A 27,197-nucleotide genomic window follows, 5' to 3' on the forward strand; every position below is an offset into this window, starting at 1 on the left:
GTTTGATTATTTGGTCTGGTTTTTTTGTAGCTACATGTTTAATGGTACACGTTGTAGTACCTTATAATGGATCATAGTCACCAGCATACGAATGTAAAAGTGAATAGACAATAATTCTGTCGGTATTTTGCCAATTAAAATGTGATACATCACAGGCGTCTCATAAGGTCTGACTGAAACTTTCCCCGGAACTTGTTCCTAGACCATTTATGAAGTGCGGGTCTCTATATTTTCGAGAGACCACAAATGAAATTGGAATGTTTTACAGCCTCGCACTCTGGCCGCCCGCAGTGCGTTTACAGCCACACAACCCCCCTGTCCGCTGCAATTATATATATATAGGATGTTTCATACCCTGACTCCCGCCGCCAGCTTTAATTGGGATGTTATTTGCCCCCGACATCCGCTGTCCTGTACCTGTAACTGGGATGTTTCAGCGCCACCCCCATCCCACTCCCATCGTCCGCTGTATTTGGGATGGTTACAGCCCCACACTCCCGCCGTCCGCTGTATTTGGAATGGTTACAGCCCCACACTCCCGCCGTCCGCTGTATTTGGGATGGTTACAGCCCCACACTCCGGCCGTCCGCTGTATTTGGGATGGTTACAGCCCCGCACTCCCGCCGTCCGCTGTATTTGGGATGGTTACAGACCCACACTCCCGCCGTCCGCTGTATTTGGGATTATTACAGCCCCGCACTCCCGTCGTCCGCTGTATTTGGGATGGTTACAGCCCCACACTCCCGCCGTCCGCTGTATTTGGGATGGTTACAGACCCACACTCCCGCCGTCCGCTGTATTTGGGATTATTACAGCCCCGCACTCCCGTCGTCTGCTGTATTTGGGATGGTTACAGACCCACACTCCCGCCGTCCGCTGTATTTGGGATGGTTACAGCCCCACACTCCCGCCGTCCGCTGTATTTGGGATGGTTACAGCCCCGCACTCCCGTGGTCCGCTGTATTTGGGATGGTTGCAGCCCCACACTCCCGCCGTCCGCTGTATTTGGGATGGTTACAGCCGCACACTCCCGCCGTCCGCTGTATTTGGGATGGTTACAGCCCCGCACTCCCGCCGTCCGCTGTATTTGGGATGGTTACAGCCCCATACTCCCGTCGTCCGCTGTATTTGGGATGGTTACAGCCGCACACTCCCGCCGTCCGCTGTATTTGGGATGGTTACAGCCCCGCACTCCCGCCGTCCGCTGTATTTGGGATGGTTACAGCCCCACACTCCCGCCGTCCGCTGTATTTGGGATGGTTACAGCCCCGCACTCCCGCCGTCCGCTGTATTTGGGATGGTTACAGCCCCACACTCCCGCCGTCCGCTGTATTTGGGATGGTTACAGCTCCACACTCCCGCCGTCTGCTGTATTTGGGATGGTTACAGCTCCACACTCATGCCGTCCGCTGTATTTGGGATGGTTACAGCCCCACACTCCCGCCGTCCGCTGTATTTGGGATGGTTACAGCTCCACACTCCCGCCGTCCGCTGTATTTGGGATGGTTACAGCTCCACACTCATGCCGTCCGCTGTATTTGGGATGGTTACAGCCCCTCACTCCCGTCGTCCGCTGTATTTGGGATGGTTACAGCTATTCGGGAGACCATCGTTGAGAACTCATGATCGATTCTCGGTGAACTTATTTCAGGTGCTATTAAGGATTACCAGCAAGTAGATTTCGAATCATCGAGAGTTTTGGAACTTAAAATGTGAGAGATAGCTGTAGTGTGAAAATGATTTTGGCGAACAAACCCCTACACCCTTACCAATCTCCTACACTTGAAGGTCTTTACCATGGCAACGGTCTGGAGAAATTCGTGTCTGGGCGTGGATTTGTTTTTCCGTTCATATGTATATATATACAGCTGGCGAACCGATTGACTTTCCCCAGAAAAAAAACGAGAAATGTAAGTTTTACCCTGTGACTGAGGTTAGCGACTAAATGTACCACAATGCGTACTTGTAATGTCGTTACGTTTGACCTCAAACACGAAAATCTCACACTACATATTTGTTGATCTCATTTGTTTCCTATCCGTTCTGTACAGAAGAGTATGGTTGTCAGGTTAGGGTGTATTGACAGACAAGGCGAGTACCCGGGCTTCTTTCTAATAATGTGGCGCACCATGTCCTGGACCAGATGAGCATCGCTTTCCTTTATACTGATCGAACTAAAACGTACACGTTATTGCTATTTCATACGTAAATAACCTGTGTATACTTTAGATAATATTGGAGAGAGCGCAGACAGACTGTCACTAGTAGGTCAAGGTTAAACAATAACTGATACCCGTGTCCCATACATCATTCAAAATATATATAACATATCGATATCGGTGTGGGGTGATACGCCGTCCGATATTATCTACGACAGGGACGCTCTTAATACTGGTGGCAAATTAAAAATTAAATCAAAGTTCAAGTTTGAAGTTTTATTCATAACTTTAGGCCTTTGGTCCATCTGTGTAACAGAAAAATACAATAGAAATACAATGCAAATAATGTATACAGAACGAATCTCTTATAACATACAATATACAATTTTATAAAAACATATTCAAACGGTTCTTATTCGATTCGAAAATACAGTTCGTGATGTTAGTGTAACGTGGTCAATTATTGTAACCCTGGTAAATACATTAGACTATCTAGATGTAACTTGTTACATTATAAATCAACTCTCTTTATTCTATTGTACTTTACAGTTATCACAAAATAATCAATTTACCTTTATTACAAATCATACTTTCACAAGTTACCGTTTCGCACCGTTTTCTGTGTTTGTGTTACAGCTCCTTAACATAAATATATTCAAGTTAAAAGTTAATCCTTAGAGAAATATAAGAACATATATTTATAAGAATATATCTTTTTATTGCCCAAAAAATGTGTAAAAATAAATATATATTTTTCGTAAATGAGATGTATATTTTACAATTCCATGATATAGGTCGTTAGGGGAATCGATTGTGTAACCAAATCGTCAAATAAAGAGACAAAGGGGATTGGGCACAAGTTATTACAACTGATTAAACGCCCCCCCCCCCCCCCCCCCCCCCCTCTCTCTCTCTCTCTATTTATATTAAAACAAATAAAACATACAAAACGACCGCTCTCTATATATGTTTTTGCATATTAAAACATTAAAACAAATACAATATACAGTGAACCTAAACAGTATCATTGGTTATACACTGTACATATCTAAAGAAATATTTAAATATTTTACTGGACTTGATGTCTTGATCTTTGTCTGAAAATACTCAAGTTTATATTCTCAGCATAAAGTATAACAACATTTAAATATCAAAAGTGATGACGTAAGATTATTTTATAATCAACAGAATTATCACATTCAAAGATGACATGATACACAATCTCACAACGATGTCCACAAATGCAGTTTGGACTGTTGGTAAGATTCGCACGAAGCAAGTTGTAATTTAATTGGCTACATCAATGTCTCAACTTGGTATGTAAAATGTGTCTCCAAAATTATTACAATCCGTGTATCTATTCTGAGAAACGCTTGTCATGCTTCTTTTAAAAATTGCTAGTGAGGATGAACATCTAGTCGGTTCATCCAGGCCATTCTACATTTGTAAAGAGAAAGGTATAAAGGAAGAGCTATATTTAGTAAGGGAAATTCTATTATGTGGGTTTCTGTAATTGTTGTTTGTTACCAAAGCATAGTTGCTAATCGCCAACATTAGGAGGTGGAAATGAATGGAGTTAATTTGGTGTTGATTTATTATCCATTTTGTGACTTCTTTTCCTTCAGACAGAAAGTGTCCCTATGTTCGTTTTTTAATATAAATCCGTGACATTTACATCTGATGGTAAACTTGTGATAATGCGAGCTGCATTGCGGACCACATCTTTGAGTAAAATATCTTTGTCAGCTATGCACCAGTTGAGGCACAGGGGTTCATTGCAAATTATTTGATATAGGCTTATGAGATGGGTCGCACATAAAAAGTAGGGATAGATACATGTATCAATACACACGGGGACGCAAGTCCTCCGCCCGCCAAGTCCGTCAACCTTATCCATTGTGTATTATATGCGACCCATCTCAATGTATATTATTTGTAGCGAACCCCTGTGGCTGAAAATGTACGAGTTATCTCCCTGAAAACGTTTATTCTACTCAGAGACCTCTGTTCTACTGTAGGCCTACATTTAGTTATTTTTTCCTCTGCTAGAAAAAAAATCACAAGATTCCTGTGATTTTGAAGGCGAAGTAACCATGGTCTATTAAATCATTAAAAGGAAACTATTCAGTGACGTGAGTTTAGAGTTTTTTCATCCGCTACTCCTTTTTCCGTGTTTTAGAACTACCCTGATTCTGTAAAATCTTGATCACAGAAACGTTTGAAGTGTTCAGCGTGTTTACAAATTTCAAAAGAAAACGTACTGTCGTCGTAGCTAGTTATGTAGACTATTCTGTAGCGATGTCTTCTCAAAGTCGGCGGGTAAGTTCAACACGAAAATAGTCTAATGAAATCAACAAATAGTTGCTGATCCGACAGTTCGAAGGGTTTTGATGTTTCCTTAAATCTACCTTGTGGTATTCCAGTGTAGCATTGTAACAAACAGACAAACCAAGGACCACTGAACTCCAGCACTTACGTATACGTGTACCAACATCCCCATCAGTTCCACTACTATCATATATATCAATCAGATTTTACTGTTTGAACATGTGTACAGTTGTAATTTGATTAAGGTTGTTCAGATTTCAGTAGGAGTATTTAACTTGTGGTCTGTGCATATGTACAGTAAAAAATATGTTGATTAAACATGATTTCAGCTGAAAAGTATATATTATTGTGTACAAGCTTATAAGACTGCATATCATATATTGTCATTAATCGACTAGAAGTTAATTTCCAAACTGACATAACTGTAGTGTACATATAGAGTACATTCTTTAAATGTGACTCGCATTTCGTTTTCATGATCTCATGATGTGCATTACACTTTTAGAGGAAAATATCGGAAAAGCAGTCGGAGGAGTCTTCTGATGATGAGAATTATGTCCCTTACATACCCATCAAACAGCGCAAAAAGGCACAGGTATAACTACTTGTATTATAGAAGTAAATTAGTATTCATCATCATAAGTTACTCATCATCATCAGTGTCATTTCAATTTAGTACTGCATTGTATCATTATGGTTTTATTTGATTGAGAGATATACAGAAAAATAGTAGCTAAAATAAGCCCAAGATATCAATGATTCAGGTATTTTTTTAATGTAAAATCATTAGTGATAGAACAAATAAAAATGTTCATTCCTACTGGTGTACAGAGTATAATAAAACAGTTCATTCCTACTGGTGTACAGAGTATAATAAAACTGTTCATTCCTACTGATGTACAGAGTATAATAAAAATGTTCATTCCTACTGATGTACAGAGTATAATAAAAATGTCCATTCCTACTGGTGTACAGAGTATAATAAAACTGTCCATTCCTACTGGTGTACAGAGTATAATAAAACTGTCCATTCCTACTGGTGTACAGAGTATAATAAAACAGTTCATTCCTACTGGTGTACAGAGTATAATAAAACTGTCCATTCCTACTGGTGTACAGAGTATAATAAAACTGTCCATTCCTACTGGTGTACAGAGTATAATAAAAATGTCCATTCCTACTGGTGTACATGTACAGAGTATAATAAAACAGTTCATTCCTACTGGTGTACAGAGTATAATAAAACTGTCCATTCCTACTGGTGTACAGAGTATAATAAAACTGTCCATTCCTACTGGTGTACAGAGTATAATAAAACTGTTCATTCCTACTGGTGTACAGAGTATAATAAAAATGTCCATTCCTACTGGTGTACAGAGTATAATAAAACTGTCCATTCCTACTGGTGTACAGAGTATAATGAAAATGTTCATTCTTACTGATGTACAGAGTATAATAAAACTGTCCATTCCTACTGGTGTACATGTACAGAGTATAATAAAAATGTTCATTCCTACTGGTGTACAGAGTATAATAAAACTGTCCATTCCTACTGATGTACAGAGTATAATAAAAAAAATCTCCATTCCTACTGGTGTACAGAGTATAATAAAAATGTCCATTCCTACTGATGTACAGAGTATAATAAAACTGTCCATTCCTACTGGTGTACAGAGTATAATAAAAATGTCCATTCCTACTGATGTACAGAGTATAATAAAACTGTCCATTCCTACTGGTGTACAGAGTATAATAAAAATGTCCATTCCTACTGGTGTACATGTACAGAGTATAATAAAACTGTCCATTCCTACTGGTATACAGAGTATAATAAAAATGTCCATTCCTACTGGTGTACAGAGTATAATAAAAATGTCCATTCCTACTGGTGTACAGAGTATAATAAAACTGTTCATTCCTACTGGTGTACAGAGTATAATAAAACTGTCCATTCCTACTGATGTACAGAGTATAATAAAAAAATCTCCATTCCTACTGATGTACAGAGTATAATAAAAATGTTCATTTCTACTGGTGTACAGAGTATAATAAAAATGTTCATTCCTACTGGTGTAAAGAGTATAATAAAACTGTTCATTCCTACTGGTGTACAGAGTATAATAAAAATGTCCATTCCTACTGGTGAACAGAGTATATAAATAAAAATGTCCATTCCTACTGGTGTACAGAGTATATAAATAAAAATGTCCATTCCTACTGGTGTACAGAGTATAATAAAACTGTTCATTCCTACTGGTGTACAGAGTATATAAATAAAAATGTCCATTCCTACTGGTGTACAGAGTATAATAAAACTGTTCATTCCTACTGGTGTACAGAGTATAATAAAAATGTCCATTCCGACTGGTATACAGAGTATAATAAAACTGTCCATTCCTACTGGTGTACAGAGTATAATAAAACTGTTCATTCCTACTGGTGTACAGAGTATAATAAAACTGTTCATTCCTACTGGTGTACAGAGTATAATAAAACTGTCCATTCCTACTGGTGTACAGAGTATAATAAAAATGTCCATTCCTACTGGTGTACAGAGTATAATAAAAATGTTCATTCCTACTGGTGTACAGAGTATAATAAAAATGTTCATTCCTACTGGTGTAAAGAGTATAATAAAACTGTTCATTCCTACTGGTGTACAGAGTATAATAAAACTGTTCATTCCTACTGGTGTAAAGAGTATAATAAAAATGTTCATTCCTACTGGTGTACAGAGTATAATAAAAATGTTCATTCTTACTGAAGGACAAATATTTTTATTCTTCCTGATGGCAACAGAGTCTGATTAAATACATGTCCAGTGCTCCAGATAGCCTGCTTGAATGCGTATTCACGCACAATTCTTCGCAAATAACTCAAGCAAAATACTCATACTTGCATGCATCAATCATGCAGGCAAAATCCAGATACTTGCTATAATTCATGTCACATTGACGCTTGTCAGATAAGCGTGTTAATGTAAAGCATTTAGACGATCATGAATAGTAACAAAAATGGTGCTTTCCAAGGGACAACCACTGGTTATACATTTCTGCACGCAGTTTTCGCAGAAGGGAATAAAGTCTGAACAGGAGACGAAACATATATCAAAGATATAACAAGTTATAGGTAGGAACAATCACTGAACTTTATCTAAACATGAAACGATGATTCACGGACCTAATGTTACTCGAACATGGACAAAGTATTACTTTTAGGCCCATCAATTAGATGGGCCGTGTATGTACATAACAATTTTAATTTGAAATGTGTGTCATGTTTTGATTTTGAATTTGAATTTGAGAAAGACATTGTCTTTACTAAAAAATGGTCTAAACCTCACATCGTTGTCTTTACTAAAAATGGTCTAAACATTCAACGATGTGACAAGAATTTTTAGATCACATTTCTGCAATTGCTAAAAATGCTTGAATTAAATAAAAGACAACAAAAATATATATATATTAACCAATATTATATAATTATATATCCTAGATCTATGTATTGTAACATGAACTCTAAACTAACTTTCCATATCAATAGCAAATGTATTGAAAATTGTGAGAAGTAAAAGTTATGTTTTGAAGATAGAGGTACACTCCACTTTCTTAAGATACAAGTGAAAAAACCCACCATTTCCCTAAGGTTTGGGTAAAAACGCCACCTGTTCAAAAGTTCTCCGGAGCACTGCATGTCCATCTCAATTTTTAAACAGTCTAATTGAAATGTTCATTCCAATTTTGTACACAGTCTAGCTAACTAAAATGTCCATTAATTCTTACTGATAGACAGAATCTATTCAAAATGTCCATTCTTACTGATGGCCAGAGTCTTAATAAAAAATGCACAATGTGACTGATGCCATAATCTAGCCAATGTATACAGTAACACTCTTGTTTTGGCAGCTGCAGCATGTTGAGCTACGAATTGGACGAGCTGCCGCCCTAATCAAGGAGGAAGAGGAGGCGATGAAACAAAGCACTTCTGAAGGGTCAGAGGCCTCAGACAGGGAAGATGGAAATACCAGTGAGGAGGAAGAGGAGGAGGAAAATCAGGAAGCAGGGGAAAGGTCACACATCAGTCTACTGGATCAACATAGTGAACTGAAAAAGAAAGCAGAAGGTATGATATAGAGGTTAGATCTGTACTGTAGGACATTCACCCTGTCAGAAGGTATGATATAGAGGTTTGATCTGTACTGTAGGACATTCACCCTGTCTTAAGGTATGATATAGAGGTTAGATCTGTACTGTAGGACATTCACCCTGTCTTAAGGTATGATATAGAGGTTAGATCTGTACTGTAGGACATTCACCCTGTCTTAAGGTAGCATATAGAGGTTTGATCTGTACTGTAGGACATTCACCCTGTCTTAAGGTAGGATATAGAGGTTTGATCTGTACTGTAGAACATTCACCCTGTCTTAAGGTATGATATAGAGGTTAGATCTGTACTGTAGGACATTCACCCTGTCTTAAGGTATGATATAGAGGTTAGATCTGTACTGTAGGACATTCACCCTGTCTTAAGGTATGATATAGAGGTTAGATCTGTACTGTAGGACATTCACCCTGTCTTAAGGTATGATATAGAGGTTAGATCTGTACTGTAGGACATTCACCCTGTCTTAAGGTATGATATAGAGGTTAGATCTGTACTGTAGGACATTCACCCTGTCTTAAGGTATGATATAGAGGTTTGATCTGTACTGTAGGACATTCACCCTGTCTTAAGGTATGATATAGAGGTTAGATCTGTACTGTAGGACATTCACCCTGTCTTAAGGTATGATATAGAGGTTAGATCTGTACTGTAGGACATTCACCCTGTCTTAAGGTATGATATAGAGGTTTGATCTGTACTGTAGGACATTCACCCTGTCTTAAGGTATGATATAGAGGTTAGATCTGTACTGTAGAACATTCACCCTGTCTTAAGGTATGATATAGAGGTTAGATCTGTACTGTAGGACATTCACCCTGTCTTAAGGTATGATATAGAGGTTAGATCTGTACTGTAGGACATTCACCCTGTCTTAAGGTATGATATAGAGGTTAGATCTGTACTGTAGAACATTCACCCTGTCTTAAGGTATGATATAGAGGTTAGATCTGTACTGTAGGACATTCACCCTGTCTTAAGGTATGATATAGAGGTTAGATCTGTACTGTAGGACATTCACCCTGTCTTAAGGTATGATATAGAGGTTAGATCTGTACTGTAGGACATTCACCCTGTCTTAAGGTATGATATAGAGGTTAGATCTGTACTGTAGGACATTCACCCTGTCTTAAGGTATGATATAGAGGTTTGATCTGTACTGTAGAACATTCACCCTGTCTTAAGGTATGATATAGAGGTTTGATCTGTACTGTAGGACATTCACCCTGTCTTAAGGTATGATATAGAGGTTAGATCTGTACTGTAGGACATTCACCCTGTCTTAAGGTATGATATAGAGGTTAGATCTGTACTGTAGGACATTCACCCTGTCTTAAGGTATGATATAGAGGTTAGATCTGTACTGTAGAACATTCACCCTGTCTTAAGGTATGATATAGAGGTTAGATCTGTACTGTAGAACATTCACCCTGTCTTAAGGTATGATATAGAGGTTAGATCTGTACTGTAGAACATTCACCCTGTCTTAAGGTATGATATAGAGGTTAGATCTGTACTGTAGAACATTCACCCTGTCTTAAGGTATGATATAGAGGTTAGATCTGTACTGTAGAACATTCACCCTGTCTTAAGGTATGATATAGAGGTTTGATCTGTACTGTAGAACATTCACCCTGTCTTAAGGTATGATATAGAGGTTAGATCTGTACTGTAGGACATTCACCCTGTCTTAAGGTATGATATAGAGGTTAGATCTGTACTGTAGAACATTCACCCTGTCTTATAAGGTATGATATAGAGGTTAGATCTGTACTGTAGAACATTCACCCTGTCTTAAGGTATGATATAGAGGTTTGATCTGTACTGTAGAACATTCACCCTGTCTTAAGGTAAGATATAGAGGTTAGATCTGTACTGTAGGACATTCACCCTGTCTTAAGGTATGATATAGAGGTTAGATCTGTACTGTAGGACATTCACCCTGTCTTAAGGTATGATATAGAGGTTAGATCTGTACTGTAGAACATTCACCCTGTCTTATAAGGTATGATATAGAGGTTAGATCTGTACTGTAGAACATTCACCCTGTCTTAAGGTATGATATAGAGGTTTGATCTGTACTGTAGAACATTCACCCTGTCTTAAGGTAAGATATAGAGGTTAGATCTGTACTGTAGGACATTCACCCTGTCTAAAGGTATGATATAGAGGTTAGATCTGTACTGTAGAACATTCACCCTGTCTTAAGGTATGATATAGAGGTTAGATCTGTACTGTAGAACATTCATCCTGTCTTAAGGTATGATATAGAGGTTAGATCTGTACTGTAGGACATTCACCCTGTCTTAAGGTATGATATAGAGGTTTGATCTGTACTGTAGAACATTCACCCTGTCTTAAGGTATGATATAGAGGTTAGATCTGTACTGTAGGACATTCACCCTGTCTTAAGGTATGATATAGAGGTTTGATCTGTACTGTAGGACATTCACCCTGTCTTAAGGTATGATATAGAGGTTTGATCTGTACTGTAGGACATTCACCCTGTCTTAAGGTATGATATAGAGGTTTGATCTGTACTGTAGGACATTCACCCTGTCTTAAGGTATACATAGGATATAGAGGTTAGATCTGTACTGTAGAACATTCACCCTGTCTGACGGTAGGATATAGAGGTTAGATTTGTACTGTAGGACATTCACCCTGTCTTAAGGTAGGATATAGAGGTTAGATCTGTACTGTAGAACATTCACCCTGTCTTAAGGTATGATATAGAGGTTTGATCTGTACTGTAGAACATTCACCCTGTCTTAAGGTATGATATAGAGGTTTGATCTGTACTGTAGAACATTCACCCTGTCTTAAGGTATGATATAGAGGTTAGATCTGTACTGTAGGACATTCACCCTGTCTTAAGGTATGATATAGAGGTTAGATCTGTACTGTAGAACATTCACCCTGTCTTAAGGTATGATATAGAGGTTTGATCTGTACTGTAGAACATTCACCCTGTCTTAAGGTATGATATAGAGGTTAGATCTGTACTGTAGAACATTCACCCTGTCTTAAGGTATGATATAGAGGTTAGATCTGTACTGTAGGACATTCACCCTGTCTTAAGGTATGATATAGAGGTTAGATCTGTACTGTAGGACATTCACCCTGTCTTAAGGTATTATATAGAGGTTAGATCTGTACTGTAGAACATTCACCCTGTCTTAAGGTATGATATAGAGGTTAGATCTGTACTGTAGAACATTCACCCTGTCTTAAGGTATGATATAGAGGTTAGATCTGTACTGTAGGACATTCACCCTGTCTTAAGGTATGACATACATGTAGAGGTTTGATTTGTACTGTAGAACATTCACCTTCTCTGAATGTGATATGTATACTAGGTATTTTGCCTTTGTTTGTTTATCAAAAAGTTATAATTTTTTTTGTTTGCTCATGTTTCAGCTAAGAAAGAAACAGCTCGAGAAAAACTACTCAAAGAGGAAGAAAGAATTTTGGAAAGTGTTGCTGAAAAAACAGGTATTGATCGATCATCAAAGTATGACAAAAAACATTACTAAGAATGATTTAGCCTGGCTAATGAAATACCATAATTAGTGTAAGCCTGATTAATATAAATATCATAATTAGTGTACGCCTGGTTAATGAAATATTACAATTGTGGTGAGCCTGATTAATGAAATATCATAATTAGTGTAAGCCTGGTTGATGAAATATTACAATTGTGGTGAGCCTGGTTGATGAAATATTATAATTAGTGTAAGCCTGGCTAATGAAATATTATAATTGTGGTCAGTCTGGTTGATGAAATATCGTAATTAGTGTAAGCCTGGTTGATGAAATATTATAATTAGTGTAAGCCTGGCTAATGAAATATTATAATTAGTGTAAGCCTGTAAGTCTAATTGTTTTCTTGGACAGCTTTGATGGGTGTGGCCGAGTTAGCTAAAGGTATACAGTACCAGGAAGCCATCAAGACAGGGTATGTGTGATAAATACACAGTGATTAACATTCTATACACATACCAACACACACTTTAACATAGAAAAGCACACTGTTGTCAAGGTCAGGAAACACACTGTTGTCAAGGTCAGGAAACACACTAAACTCAAACAAGTTCAATAGATTTGTTTTCAATGATCAAGAGGCCTAGAGTCATGACATTGGCCCAGTAGCTTAATGGGGTGTAGGGCTATATATAGCTACATATTTTGTTAAAAGAATGTACATTATATACTTATCCTACTTTCAATGTCACAGGGGTCAAATGGGTTGATATCTTTAACCAATATCTAAATAACTAAGAAGTCAGGGTCATAATATTTGGCAAGTGATGTGCTGAGGTAAATGGCTGCAGAGTTTGTTGGTGAAATAAGGGCTATTAACTTGAACTTTGGATCCATGTCTGTGACGTAAATCTGTTACAATAGATATTGAATGGATGGACAGGTGGTTCAGTGTAATACTGTCACATTCACCTTGGCAACCCGGCTTTGCTTCAGGAATTAGACAAGTAAAGGTATGTTGATTACCTGTCCGACCTGACAAGGGTTTTATCTGGGTATTAATTAGACAAGTAAAGGTATCTGGATTACCTGTCCGACCAGACAAGGGTTTTATCTGAGTATTAATTAGACAAGTAAAGGTATGTTGATTACCTGTCCGACCAGACAAGGGTTTTATCTGAGTATTAATTAGACAAGTAAAGGTATGTTGATTACCTGTCCGACCAGACAAGGGTTTTATCTGAGTATTAATTAGACAAGTAAAGGTATCTGGATTATCTGTCCGACCTGACAAGGGTTTTATCTGGGTATTAATTAGACAAGTAAAGGTATCTGGATTATCTGTCCGACCTGACAAGGGTTTTATCTGAGTATTAATTAGACAAGTAAAGGTATGTTGATTACCTGTCCGACCTGACAAGGGTTTTATCTGAGTATTAATTAGACAAGTAAAGGTATGTTGATTACCTGTCCGACCTGACAAGGGTTTTATCTGAGTATTAATTAGACAAGTAAAGGTATGTTGATTACCTGTCCGAACTGACAAGGGTTTTATCTGAGTAGTAATTAGACAAGTAAAGCTATGTTGATTACCTGTCCGACCTGACAAGGGTTTTATCTGAGTAGTAATTAGACAAGTAAAGGTATGTTGATTACCTGTCCGACCTGACAAGGGTTTTATCTGAGTATTAATTAGACAAGTAAAGCTATGTGGATTACCTGTCCGACCTGACAAGGGTTTTATCTGAGTATTAATTAGACAAGTAAAGGTATGTTGATTACCTGTCCGACCTGACAAGGGTTTTATCTGAGTATTAATTAGACAAGTAAAGCTATGTGGATTACCTGTCCGACCTGACAAAGGGTTTTATCTGAGTATTAATTAGACAAGTAAAGGTATGTGGATTACCTGTCCGACCTGACAAGGGTTTTATCTGAGTATTAATTAGACAAGTAAAGGTTTGTGGATTACCTGTCCGACCTGACAAATGTTTTATCTGAGTATTAATTAGACAAGTAAAGGTATGTTGATTACCTGTCCGACCTGACAAGGGTTTTATCTGAGTATTAATTAGACAAGTAAAGGTACAATGTATGTTGATTACCTGTCTGACCTGACAAGGGTTTTATCTGAGTATTAATTAGACAAGTAAAGGTTTGTGGATTACCTGTCCGACCTGACAGGTTTTATCTGAGTACTAATTAGACAAGTAAAGGTTTGTGGATTACCTGTCCGACCTGACAAGGGTTTTATCCGAGTATTGATTAGACAAGTAAAGGTATGTTGATTACCTGTCCGACCTGACAAATGTTTTATCTGGGTATTAATTAGACAAGTAAAGGTATGTTGATTACCTGTCCGACCTGACAAGGGTTTTATCTGAGTATTAATTAGACAAGTAAAGGTATGTTGATTACCTGTCGGACCTGACAAGGGTTTTATCTGAGTACTAATTAGACAAGTAAAGGTATGTTGATTACCTGTCCGACCTGACAAGGGTTTTATCTGAGTACTAATTAGACAAGTAAAGGTATGTTGATTACCTGTCCGACCTGACAAATGTTTTATCTGGGTATTAATTAGACAAGTAAAGTTGTGAGGATTACCTGTCCGACCTGACAAGGGTTTTATCTGAGTATTAATTAGACAAGTAAAGGTATGTGGATTACCTGTCCGACCTGACAAGGGTTTTATCTGAGTATTAATTAGACAAGTAAAGGTATGTTGATTACCTGTCCGACCTGACAAGGGTTTTATCTGAGTATTAATTAGACAAGTAAAGGTATGTTGATTACCTGTCCGACCTGACAAGGGTTTTATCTGAGTATTAATTAGACAAGTAAAGTTGTGAGGATTACCTGTCCGACCTGACAAGGGTTTTATCTGAGTATTAATTAGACAAGTAAAGGTATGTGGATTACCTGTTCGACCTGACAAGGGTTTTATCTGGGTGCTCCAACAGTAAGACCCCCTCGTAAGTTCCTTCCAAGCCAACAAGAGGCTTAACATCAGCTAAACTAATCATTTAAAAATATGCTGCAACCTAAATCAACTTTTAAATAACATATAAAGTACATCTTCCAACAAAATTTTCTATTTTGTAGAACAGGTGGGCAATGATCATGAAAGCTAATTGGGCCTCTTGTACCATATTCGGGGTTATTTTAGTGAGTGAAAAATTTAACACTTTGATGTAAAAATTCATGGGTTAAATTTCATCATGTTTAATTTTAGCGATTGTTCAACCTACAATAACTTTTTTAGTGCTGAGGAAAGTAAGTACCTACTAATCAAAGCTATACAGAAATTATTTGTTCGTTTATTCTTTATTCTGATATAAGATGATAAAACAGTACAGTCCCGAATCCCATCACGATACGGCCAGTAGCTGGTTTGTATAGTACTGTGTATACATACATGACATGTACATACCACCTGAAATGATTTCCAACTTTGTATGTTCCATGTAAGAACAATCTGCACTATATATGTGGGTGTTATATTTATGGAGAATTTTATTGATGTTAATGTTAAGCGATTCATGTTTTAGCATTGCAAATTTGGTCACTAAATTAGCTAAAATTGGCACCTTGTTAAAATAACCAGCTATTAGACAAAAAGGATTGAGATAAAATAACCAGCTATTAGACAAAAAGGATTGAGATGAAATAACATTAGACAAAAAGGATGGAGGTATACGTCCAGATAGATGTAATCATTAACTTTATGTCTGGGTTTACTCTAGTCCCAGATGTTACACAGTTTAACTGACATGTACTCACATGCACCTTCATACTACTGATTATTTGAAATGTTTTCAGGTGGCAGCCACCCCGTTGCATCCGAGAATTGAGCAAAGCACGACACGAGCGTCTGCGTAAGAAGATGCACATTCTAGTGGAGGGAGAAGACCTTCCCCCACCTATAGCCAACTTTAAGGAAATGAAGTTCCCCAAGGCAGTTATTAATGGGCTGAAGAAGAAAGGCATCACAAAGCCAACACCCATACAGATTCAAGGGATACCTACTGTGTAAGGTCATAGGTCACAGTTCTCCATACATCGTAATCACAAGTCACTATTTTGAAAATGGAACTTTCTTTATTCCAGTGTTTTCAGCTGAAGTGAGACACTTGAGTGTGAGATCTATTAAGAGTTTTTTTCCATGTTATGATGTAATCGAGGATTAAATCTTTACATCATGCTGGACCTGTTTAATTAGGTGTACTCCTAATTTGTCTAATTATTGATTGGTCTGGTTTTACAGGTTGTTGGGCCGAGACATGATCGGTATAGCGTTCACAGGATCTGGGAAGACACTTGTGTTTACTCTGCCAATTATCATGTTTTCTCTGGAGCAGGAGAAACGCTTACCCTTCATCAAAGGAGAGGGGCCCTATGGTCTCATCATATGTCCCTCAGTAAGTATATATAATTATAGGGAAGGAACCCAATGGTCTCATCATATGTCCCTCAGTAAGTTTATACATGTATAATTATAGGGGAGCAACCCTATGGTCTCATCATATGTCCCTCAGTAAGTATATATAATTATAGGGGAGGGACCCTATGGTCTCATCATATGTCCCTCAGTAAGTATATATAATTATAGGGGAGGGACCCTATGGTCTCATCATATGTCCCTCAGTAAGTATATATAATTATAAGGGAGGGACCCTATGGTCTCATCATATGTCCCTCAGTAAGTATATATAATTATAGGGGAGGGGCCCTATGGTCTCATCATATGTCCCTCAGTAAGTATATATAATTATAGGGGAGGGGCCCTATGGTCTCATCATATGTCCCTCGGTAAGTATATATAATTATAGGATAGGGACCCTGTGGTCTCATTATATGTCCCTCAGTAAGTATATATAATTATAGGGGAGGGACCCTATGATCTCATCATATGTCCCTCAGTAAGTATATATAATTATAGGGGAGGGGCCCTATGGTCTCATCATATGTCCCTCAGTAAGTATATATAATTATAGGGGAGGGGCCCTATGGTCTCATCATATGTCCCTCAGTAAGTATATATAATTATAGGGGAGGGGCGCTATTGTCTCATCATATGTCCCTCAGTAAGTATATATAATTATAGGGGAGGGGCCCTATGGTCTCATTATATGTCCCTCAGTAAGTATATATAATTATAGGGAGAGGGACCCTATGGTCTCATCATATGTCCCTCAGTAAGTATATATAATTATAGGGGAGGGGCCCTATGGTCTCATCATATGTCCCTCAGTAAGTATATATAATTATAGGGGAGGGACCCTATGGTCTCATCATATGTCCCTCAGTAAGTATATATAATTATAGGGGAGGGACGCTATGGTCTCATCATATGTCCCTCAGTAAGTATATATAATTATAGGGGAGGGACCCTATGGTCTCATCATATGTCCCTCAGTAAGTATATATAATTATAGGGGAGGGGCCCTATGGTCTCATCATATGTCCCTCAGTAAGTATATATAATTATAGGGGAGGGGCCCTATGGTCTCATCATATGTCCCTCAGTAAGTATATATAATTATAGGGGAGGGGCCCTATGGTCTCATATGTCCCTCAGTAAGTATATATAATTATAGGGGAGGGACCCTATGGTCTCATCATATGTCCCTCAGTAAGTATATATAATTATAGGGGAGGGGTGCTATGGTCTCATCATATGTCCCTCGGTAAGTATATATAATTATAGGGGAGGGGCCCTATGGTCTCATCATATGTCCCTCAGTAAGTATATATAATTATAGGGGAGGGACCCTATGGTCTCATCATATGTCCCTCAGTAAGTATATATAATTATAGGGGAGGGGCCCTATGGTCTCATCATATGTCCCTCAGTAAGTATATATAATTATAGGGGAGGGGCCCTATGGTCTCATCATATGTCCCTCAGTAAGTATATATAATTATAGGGGAGGGACCCTATGGTCTCATCATATGTCCCTCAGTAAGTATATATAATTATAGGGGAGGGGCCCTATGGTCTCATCATATGTCCCTCAGTAAGTATATATAATTATAGGGGAGGGGCCTATGGTCTCATCATATGTCCCTCAGTAAGTATATATAATTATAGGGGAGGGGCCCTATGGTCTCATCATATGTCCCTCAGTAAGTATATATAATTATAGGGGAGGGGCCCTATGGTCTCATCATATGTCCCTCAGTAAGTATATATAATTATAGGGAGGGGACCCTATGGTCTCATTATATGTCCCTCAGTAAGTATATATAATTATAGGGGAGGGACCCTATGGTCTCATCATATGTCCCTCAGTAAGTATATATAATTATAGGGGAGGGACCCTATGGTCTCATTATATGTCCCTCAGTAAGTATATATAATTATAGGGGAGGGGCCCTATGGTCTCATCATATGTCCCTCAGTAAGTATATATAATTATAGGGGAGGGGCCCTATGGTCTCATCATATGTCCCTCAGTAAGTATATATCATTATAGAGAGGGACCCTATGGTCTCATTATATGTCCCTCAGTAAGTATACATAATTATAGGGGAGGGACCCTATGGTCTCATCATATGTCCCTCAGTAAGTATATATAATTATAGGGTAAGGGACCCTATGGTCTCATCATATGTCCCTATCGCTTTCCTCTGTCCGTCCTATTTGTACATACATTGTTTGTACATAACAACAAAGTTTATCAGCACTCCATCAGCTTCATTCCTTGAGGGATTTGGATCAAACTTCAGACACCTGTAAAGGACTATAATAGCTAGTGGGGCTGGTTAGGGACATGTGTTGCCTTAGCAATACTCAGTATACTTATTGTATTGTGTTGCTGAACTTTTTATCCATATAGTTTGAGCATCATATATTTCTGTAAAAAAGTAAAAAAACTTAGTGTATAATTAGATATTGATAAAGACATTTTCAGAGAACAGTGTTATGAAGTGACATAATATAAAACATTAATTATCTGACAACAGTGATTTGATATGATAATAGATATTGGTAAATACTTATAATCAGTCATTAATGAATACCAAAATGATAATTTATTTACAGAGAGAGCTGGCACGACAAACACATGAGATAATTCAGTACTACAGTCAGTGCCTGGCAGATGAGGGCTTCCCCCTGCTTAGATGTGGTTTATGTATTGGAGGTGTGTCCGTCAAGGAGCAGCTGGAGGTCATCAAGGCGTGAGTACTACCTATGATAGACTATACATTGGTTCAGTTTGATGTAAAACATTTATTAACTCATCTTTATTAGTACATGTATGATTTAAAGCTTAATTTGGCTTAAAATTTAAAAAAAAAAATCAAAAATTATACAAAAATGGTAAAATTGAAAAACAGATATTGTATCAAGATTGCAGTCATTTGCATTCTTTGCTGAAGAGAAGGACCGTGCAAAACATTGCACTCACTGTTTTCATTCCTTTTTGATTCATTAAATGATTTCATACTTTGTTAGCTGATGCAAAATTGCTGAATTTGATCCCTAACAAGGAGCTATGTCCCTTTAATGATTTCCTTCAATAAATTTTGATGTGGTAATAGAGGATATGAAGTTAAGACATAGAGGATATCTAACAGTGTCTTCAGTAATACCAATTATATTTCACGAGTGAAATATATTTGGTATTACTGAAGGCACTGTTAGATATTCTTTTTATTACATTTTTTATCAACGAAAAACCTACCCTGTATGCTAACTAGGCCTACAGCGATAATTTGTAAACAAAAAAAGTAGTTCCCCCTGTCCAGGTGCTGACATATATGTCAGGCTTTCTGATTGGTCAATTATTTTAGTATTTTCTAATCATTAACTTGATTGGTCAAATCAGCAAAAGTGATATTTTTCACTAGTGAAAAATATCACTTTTATATAATGAATAATTTTTGATATTTCACTGGTAAAAATGTAATAAATTAGCTTAACAGTATCTGTCCTGAATGTTATTGAAAACATATCTAACAGTTTAATTGTATTAATAATTTATCATTTTAGGGGGGTACACATTCTTGTTGCCACGACAGGCCGACTGATGGACATGCTTAACAAGAAAATGATTACTCTGGATGTCTGTCGATATCTGGCCATGGACGAAGCTGATCGGATGATAGACATGGGGTTTGAGGAGGATGTGAGGACCATCTTTTCCTACTTCAAGGTAAAACAAAGCATTCTTACTACCTGATGAATTCCCTTGTAAAAAGTTCTGTGCATCATCGCTGTCGTCATGATGATGATGATGATGATGATAATCAGAGTACTAAATCGTCAAAAAATAAAAGAATTATAAAAAAAAACCTCTTTAAACTTAAATATACTAGAGATTGCCACCTGTCAAGTCTGAATTAAGAGTTTTACTAATGGGGGGGGGGGGGACTTGGTGACTTCATAATTAAAAACCTTATATATTGAAACACTTCATATCATCTACTGATCAGACACTGCCTAGGGTCAACGACAGTTCGTGTTCTTTGGGTAGGAGTTCATGTTCATTGGGTAGACACACTCTATATGTTATTTTTCCTTCTTTCAGAGCCAAAGGCAGACTTTACTGTTTTCAGCCACCATGCCTAAGAAGATCCAGAACTTTGCTCGCAGTGCGCTGGTCAAACCTGTGACTGTTAATGTGGGACGAGCAGGTGCCGCTAGTTTAGATGTCATTCAGGAAGTGGAATATGTCAAACAGGAGGCCAAAATGATGTACCTTCTGGAATGTTTACAGAAAACAGCCCCACCTGTAAGTGTATCAGACAATACAGTCACACCTGTCAGTATATCAGACAATAGTCACACCTGTAAGTATATCTGACAATACAGTCACACCTGTAAGTATATCAGACAATAGTCACACCTGTAAGTATATCTGACAATACAGTCACACCTGTAAGTATATCAGACAATAGTCACACCTGTAAGTATATCTGACAATACAGTCACACCTGTAAGTATATCAGACAATAGTCACACCTGTAAGTATATCTGACAATACAGTCACACCTGTAAGTATATCAGACAATACAGTCACACCTGTAAGTAAATCTCACAATACAGTCACACCTGTAAGTATATCAGACAATAGTCACACCTGTAAGTATATCAGACAATACAGTCACACCTGTAAGTGTATCAGACAATACAGTCACACCTGTCAGTATATCAGACAATACAGTCACACCTGTAAGTATATCAGACAATACAGTCACACCTGTAAGTATATCAGACAATACAGTCACACCTGTAAGTATATCAGACAATACAGTCACACCTGTAAGTATATCAGACAATACAGTCACACCTGTATGTATATCAGAGAGTAGTCACACCTATAAATATATCAGACAATACAGTCACACCTGTATGTATATATCTGACAATACAGTCACACTTGTATGTATATATCTGACAATATCAGAAAATACTGTCACACCTGTAAGTATATCAGACAATACAGTCACACCTGTAAGTATATCTGACAATACAGTCACACCTGTAAGTATATCAGACAATACAGTCACACCTGTAAGTGTATCAGACAATACAGTCACACCTGTCAGTATATCAGACAATACAGTCACACCTGTAAGTATATCAGACAATACAGTCACACCTGTAAGTATATCAGACAATACAGTCACACCTGTAAGTATATCAGACAATACAGTCACACCTGTATGTATATCAGAGAGTAGTCACACCTATAAATATATCAGACAATACAGTCACACCTGTATGTATATATCTGACAATACAGTCACACTTGTATGTATATATCTGACAATATCAGACAATACTGTCACACCTGTAAGTATATCAGACAATACAGTCACACCTGTAAGTATATCTGACAATACAGTCACACCTGTAAGTATATCAGACAATACAGTCACACCTGTAAGTATATCAGACAATACAGTCACACCTGTAAGTATATCCGACTACAGTCACACCTGTAAATGTAGTTATTTTAATTTGTTGTTTTACAGGTGCTGATATTTGCGGAGAAGAAACAAGATGTAGATGCAATCCACGAATATCTTCTGTTGAAAGGTGTGGAGGCTGTCGCAGTTCATGGTGGCAAAGGTGAATTAATGGCCCTTTTGCAGGTTCTAATTGAATGCTGCAGTTTTCTCTGCTTGAACATTATCCTTATTTGTCACATTTAGCTTGAGGGTTCTTTATAATTTTGAAATCAAAATAACCTTTTAATATGTTCAGTCCTTAGATAGGTGTAGGCTGGATAATATTGTCTAAAATTCCAAGTTACCACAAGTTTAAGAAATACACCCCAGATACTTGAACTTTTAATCTATTTCCAAAGCCTTCATCAAATATATTGTGACATGAATTATGTTGGGAAATAAGGTACTGACCAGTTTTTATATGCTCGCTTCAATGAAACTTCATACAGGTGTTCCTTGCAACAAGTTCTGGAGACGAGTCAAATTTCGAGGTCGTGACTTGCGAGTCTAGGTCACTGTTACTATTTTTAGAAATCTTATATAACTTTCATTGTCCGGAGATTTCCCGTCAAAAAACAGTTGTTCCTTGCAACAAGTTCTGGAGACATCTTATACCCGCATGTTATAATCACGTACTAATCTTGTGCCATAATATTCCTTTTTCACACCCAATTGTGCATGCTTATAGTTAATTCTTTCCTTCAAATAAACTGTGCGTCGATTTTCATGGTGGGCGTATTATGTACCGTTCGCGGTACTCTTGTTAACACTGACAGTGTTTTTGGCTTATCTCGTGATGATTTACTTAAAAAAAATCCTTGCCTCCATTCTGGATCCTACTGTATTTGCCATAATAAGCGTCCAGGGCATTTGAAAAGGTGATTACAGAGGGGGCACTTATTATTGTTACTATATCTATATATGGACAAAAAGTTGTTAAAAATGAGTTTTATGAAGAAAGAATAACCTCCATTTGTGTTCCACACAGATGTGCAGAGAAAGGAGAAAATGTAGATACAATATGATCATAAACTGATGCATGCAAATATATATATGTATCATTAAATTAAATTGTTTTTATGTTTTCTCCGTTACAGACCAAGAAGAAAGAACACGCTCCATTGACCAATTCAAACATTTCAAGAAGGATGTATTGGTAGCGACAGATGTGGCCTCCAAAGGTCTCGACTTTCCCGACATCCAACATGTTGTCAACTACGACATGCCAGAGGACATTGAAAACTACGTCCATAGAATTGGACGTACTGGGCGTTGTGGTAAAACTGGCATCGCGACCACCTTCATCAACAAGACAGTGGAGGAGAGTATTCTATTGGATTTGAAGCATCTGTTGATTGAGGCCAAGCAAAACTGTCCACCATTCTTGGCTGGCATGACATCAGAGAGTGAGAAATACTTGGACATTGGAGGAGAAGTTGGATGTTCTTATTGTGGCGGTCTCGGACATCGTATCTCAGATTGTCCCAAACTGGAGGCACTCCAAACCAAACAGGCACAGAACATTGGTCGCAGAGACTACCTCGCAAATAACAGTGCAGACTGGTAGAAATCTAATCCTGAAAAACATTGTGATGAATTTTGGATATCTTGGTCTGATTTATAAACAACATTGACGACTGGTAGATATCTGGGTCTGATTTATAAACAACACTGACGACTGGTAGATATCTTGGTCTGATTTATAAACAACACTAACGACTGGTAGATATCTGGGTCTGATTTATAAACAACACTGACGACTGGTAAATATTTGGATCTGGTTCATTTTAAGCAGTTTGAAGTGGTGATTATAAGACTTGTACATCATTCACAACTATGTTGAATTGCAGATATCACACAGAGTTGTGTATATCTCTCTGATATTACATAAAGATTTCCCATGTGCACTTCATCAGTAATGTATGTTATAACATTGTATTTTTGTATTGTTTGCCACCAAAATCATCTATTTTGAAGTTTAGTAGTATGGTGCAGTACTTGTGTTGAGATGATATTTCTGTGATGTCATACTCTGACATTGGATAGTTTTGTTATTATAAAGTTAATTGCTTCTGATCAGTAAGAGAATAAATGGATTGCAATTTGTAATGGTATAAATTCAATTTTACTCAAATGTCAGGCTTTATCTTACAGAGAACCGACATATTTTTTCGCTGTGTCACGCTGTACATTCTCCTCATGAATATTATCATTTGCATTAAAAAGTGGCTATGAATTTAACACTCCTTACTACATTGGAAACAATGTTAAGTCCCCATACGAAGTTTATAAAATAATGGATCCATTGAAGTCGCCTACATTTCAATCATGTATCAGATTATACATTATACTGTATTCTGTGATAGTTGTGGAGTATAGGTCTACCCAATCTTCAACAGGAAACTATTGATTTTTCTCTATACATATGTGCACATTTGTATTTGAAAAACAAATGATGTCATCATATTAAAGATGTTTATAATGAATATGAAACTGTTCTTTTTTGTCAGGTCCACAATATAGTCTGAATATACCCCCAGATACTTTTAGTCCCTTACATAACAAATACATTTGGCCGCGGTGGCCGAGTGGTTAAGGTGTCCTGACACTTTTCACTAGCCCTCCACCTCTGGGTTGCGAGTTCGAAACCTACGTGGGGCAGTTGCCAGGTACTGACTGTAGGCCGGTGGTTTTTCTCTAGGTACATGTACTCCGGCTTTCCTCCACCTCCAAAACCTGGCAAGTCATTAAATGACCCTGGCTGTTAATAGGACGTTAAACAAAAACAAACAAATTGTAACTCGTTAAAGGACAATATCGACATTTTACTTTAAACTTCTTCCCAATATATATGTAGAGAGAGCCTGGGATGACATTGAACCAGTAGCGATATTGAGGTGAAGAACTATCAAGTTTGCTTAAATTAATTAACTTGAACCATATCCAAGGTCACAGAGATCAATATAACAAAATATCTATAAACGCCTTAAAAACATAACTAACAATCTGGAGAGCATGTATGTTTGATCAAAATTAACCTTGGATGAAAGGCTATTGAAGTTACATTCTATTGATTATAATTACCTCAAATCATTTTCGATGTTACAGAGATCAAACTATACTATATGTAGTAATTCTTCTATATAAACAAAATGCTCAGGATTGTAAATTTTGTTCAGTTAGTTGTCGCGAGGCCAACTTTTGTCCATTTGATTAATTCAGGCCTTTTGTGTTGCAGGGGTTTTATTGTTGTATTTGTCTCCGGTCTGATATAATGACGCGAACCAGCAGGACATCTGAGGTTTGCCCTGTGACATATATACAATGCACACTTGTATAGTGCTGTGATGAATTTGGGTTATCAAATGTGTTCAAAAGAATGACCTTATCCCAATTTCAGAGGGTTATGAAATTTACTGGTAGTTTTTTTATACTGATATGAAAGACTATGAATTTTGTTCTACTAAATAAGATCAAACTGCTTTCATGGGTCAAATACGTTGAAACTATTAAGTTTGTTCAAAAGAAAGAACTTGACCAATTTTCGAGGTCATGGGCCAATATGCTTAGATGTTTAACTTTTCTTAATAACCAAAATACCCATGGTCATAAAATACAGTTAAAGTATGTGGTTGAGGGATATAGCAAGTTTCTGGTGTCCCGAGACCCATGTCTATTTCCCGATGCGAACCATAAGCTGTGAAACAAGCTTCCATGTGATAGTTCCAGCCACCATTTTGATACACTGTAGCAAAGGGGCCAAGTGATAATATGCCTTTTTTCATTCAAAGCAGGGAACATGATTTCAAATATTTCCCATAACAAAACTTAATTTTCATTGAGGTAGCCATCAGCTGCTACATTGGATATACCACCTGAAATTCAGTGTAAATTTTGCTTAACAGCTGATCGCATTCGGCAGATTGACAACTGTCAATCTCCTCAAGTGTTTTGTCCCTTGCCTCCAAATAATGTACCAAAACTGCCACAGAAGCCTTCACTGTTTTCCTAGTGCTTTTGGAATCTTTTTCTTCAAGTAGCAACTTCAAATCACTTTCATCTAGCTTCGAAAATCTTGACAGCGCCATTTCAGTTGACCAGTCGTCTGCAAGTAGGCAGCAGCAAGTTCCACCCACTTGGCTACGCGAGTAACTAACGTCATCTTTGGAAACAAGCTCCGCCCACCTCATGTATGATTGGCTTGGCGGAAATACCCGAAGATGCAGGTGTGTGTTAGCTCAGGGGTGCGCTAGTTCTCAAGACTAACGCACAGGACTAGCGCACAGCAAAGCGAGGTTAAATAAAAGGGAGGGAAGTAGTCTATTTAACCAGTTAACTTTTATATAGAGTAAATGAAGTACATGTATAGGTATGATAAAATAGATGAGAATCTTTAAGGGTCCATCATATTTGTAATATGAATACATATTTAACAGAAGAGGAAAAAATGCAACAGCATAGCTGACTGGGACTTGAACCGGAGACCTCTGAACTCTTAGGCAGACGCTTTAACCATTTGAGCTACCTGGCCAATGGCCTTGAGCCCAGTCCAGTTCCGCTACATTCCTCCCTCCTTCAACAAAGTCTTTGACCCTGAAGACAAACAGGAGACCCTACCAACCTCCATTGGTATTTCGTTGGGCGCTAAATGTATAATAGGAGAGGAAAAATGCAACGATCAGTCTAGAACCTCTGAACTCTAGACCGACACTCTAACCATTTGATCATGATCAGCTACCTGGCCACTAGCTGGCACTCAGCCCAGTCATTAGTTTTGCTTCATATATCAGTCCAGTTCCACGTCTACATACATATTAGTCTATACTGTGTTTTAGATATAACTGAAAATGAAATATCAAAGGTGATGCTAACTATTAATATTGAAAAAAGGAGTGGAAATGATATTCTGCTTGATATGTCACATTCCCATTAGTAATGAACCTTTGAGCTCATATATAGGTATTTGACCTGAAGGGTCAGGATGACCTATATCCATCGCGCTTTGTCACTGTGCACCTTTTGCCATGTGTCGTCCATAAACTTTTCACATTTTAATCTTCTTCTCAAATTCCACCCATTAAATTCAGCTCTATTACTTACCTG

The 27,197-nt window shown here is 37.7% G+C and overlaps 1 protein-coding gene across 1 annotated transcript; it reads left to right on the forward strand.

The window, feature by feature from the left end:
• The first annotated feature begins 4,350 nt into the window (after positions 1–4,350).
• LOC117339505 (probable ATP-dependent RNA helicase DDX41) lies at positions 4,351–24,580 on the forward strand. The gene is made up of 12 exons (XM_033901146.1): positions 4,351–4,478; positions 4,993–5,082; positions 8,393–8,609; positions 12,069–12,143; positions 12,546–12,606; positions 15,954–16,163; positions 16,399–16,552; positions 19,180–19,316; positions 20,131–20,293; positions 20,669–20,872; positions 22,119–22,215; positions 23,192–24,580. Exons 1-12 carry the CDS (start codon positions 4,458–4,460, stop codon positions 23,659–23,661), a joined length of 1,899 nt encoding a protein of 632 aa, XP_033757037.1. The 5' UTR covers positions 4,351–4,457; the 3' UTR covers positions 23,662–24,580.
• The last annotated feature ends 2,617 nt before the right edge of the window (positions 24,581–27,197 follow it).

The sequence above is a fragment of the Pecten maximus genome, chromosome 12 (assembly GCF_902652985.1).
Source record: "Pecten maximus chromosome 12, xPecMax1.1, whole genome shotgun sequence".
NCBI lineage: Eukaryota > Metazoa > Mollusca > Bivalvia > Pectinida > Pectinidae > Pecten > Pecten maximus.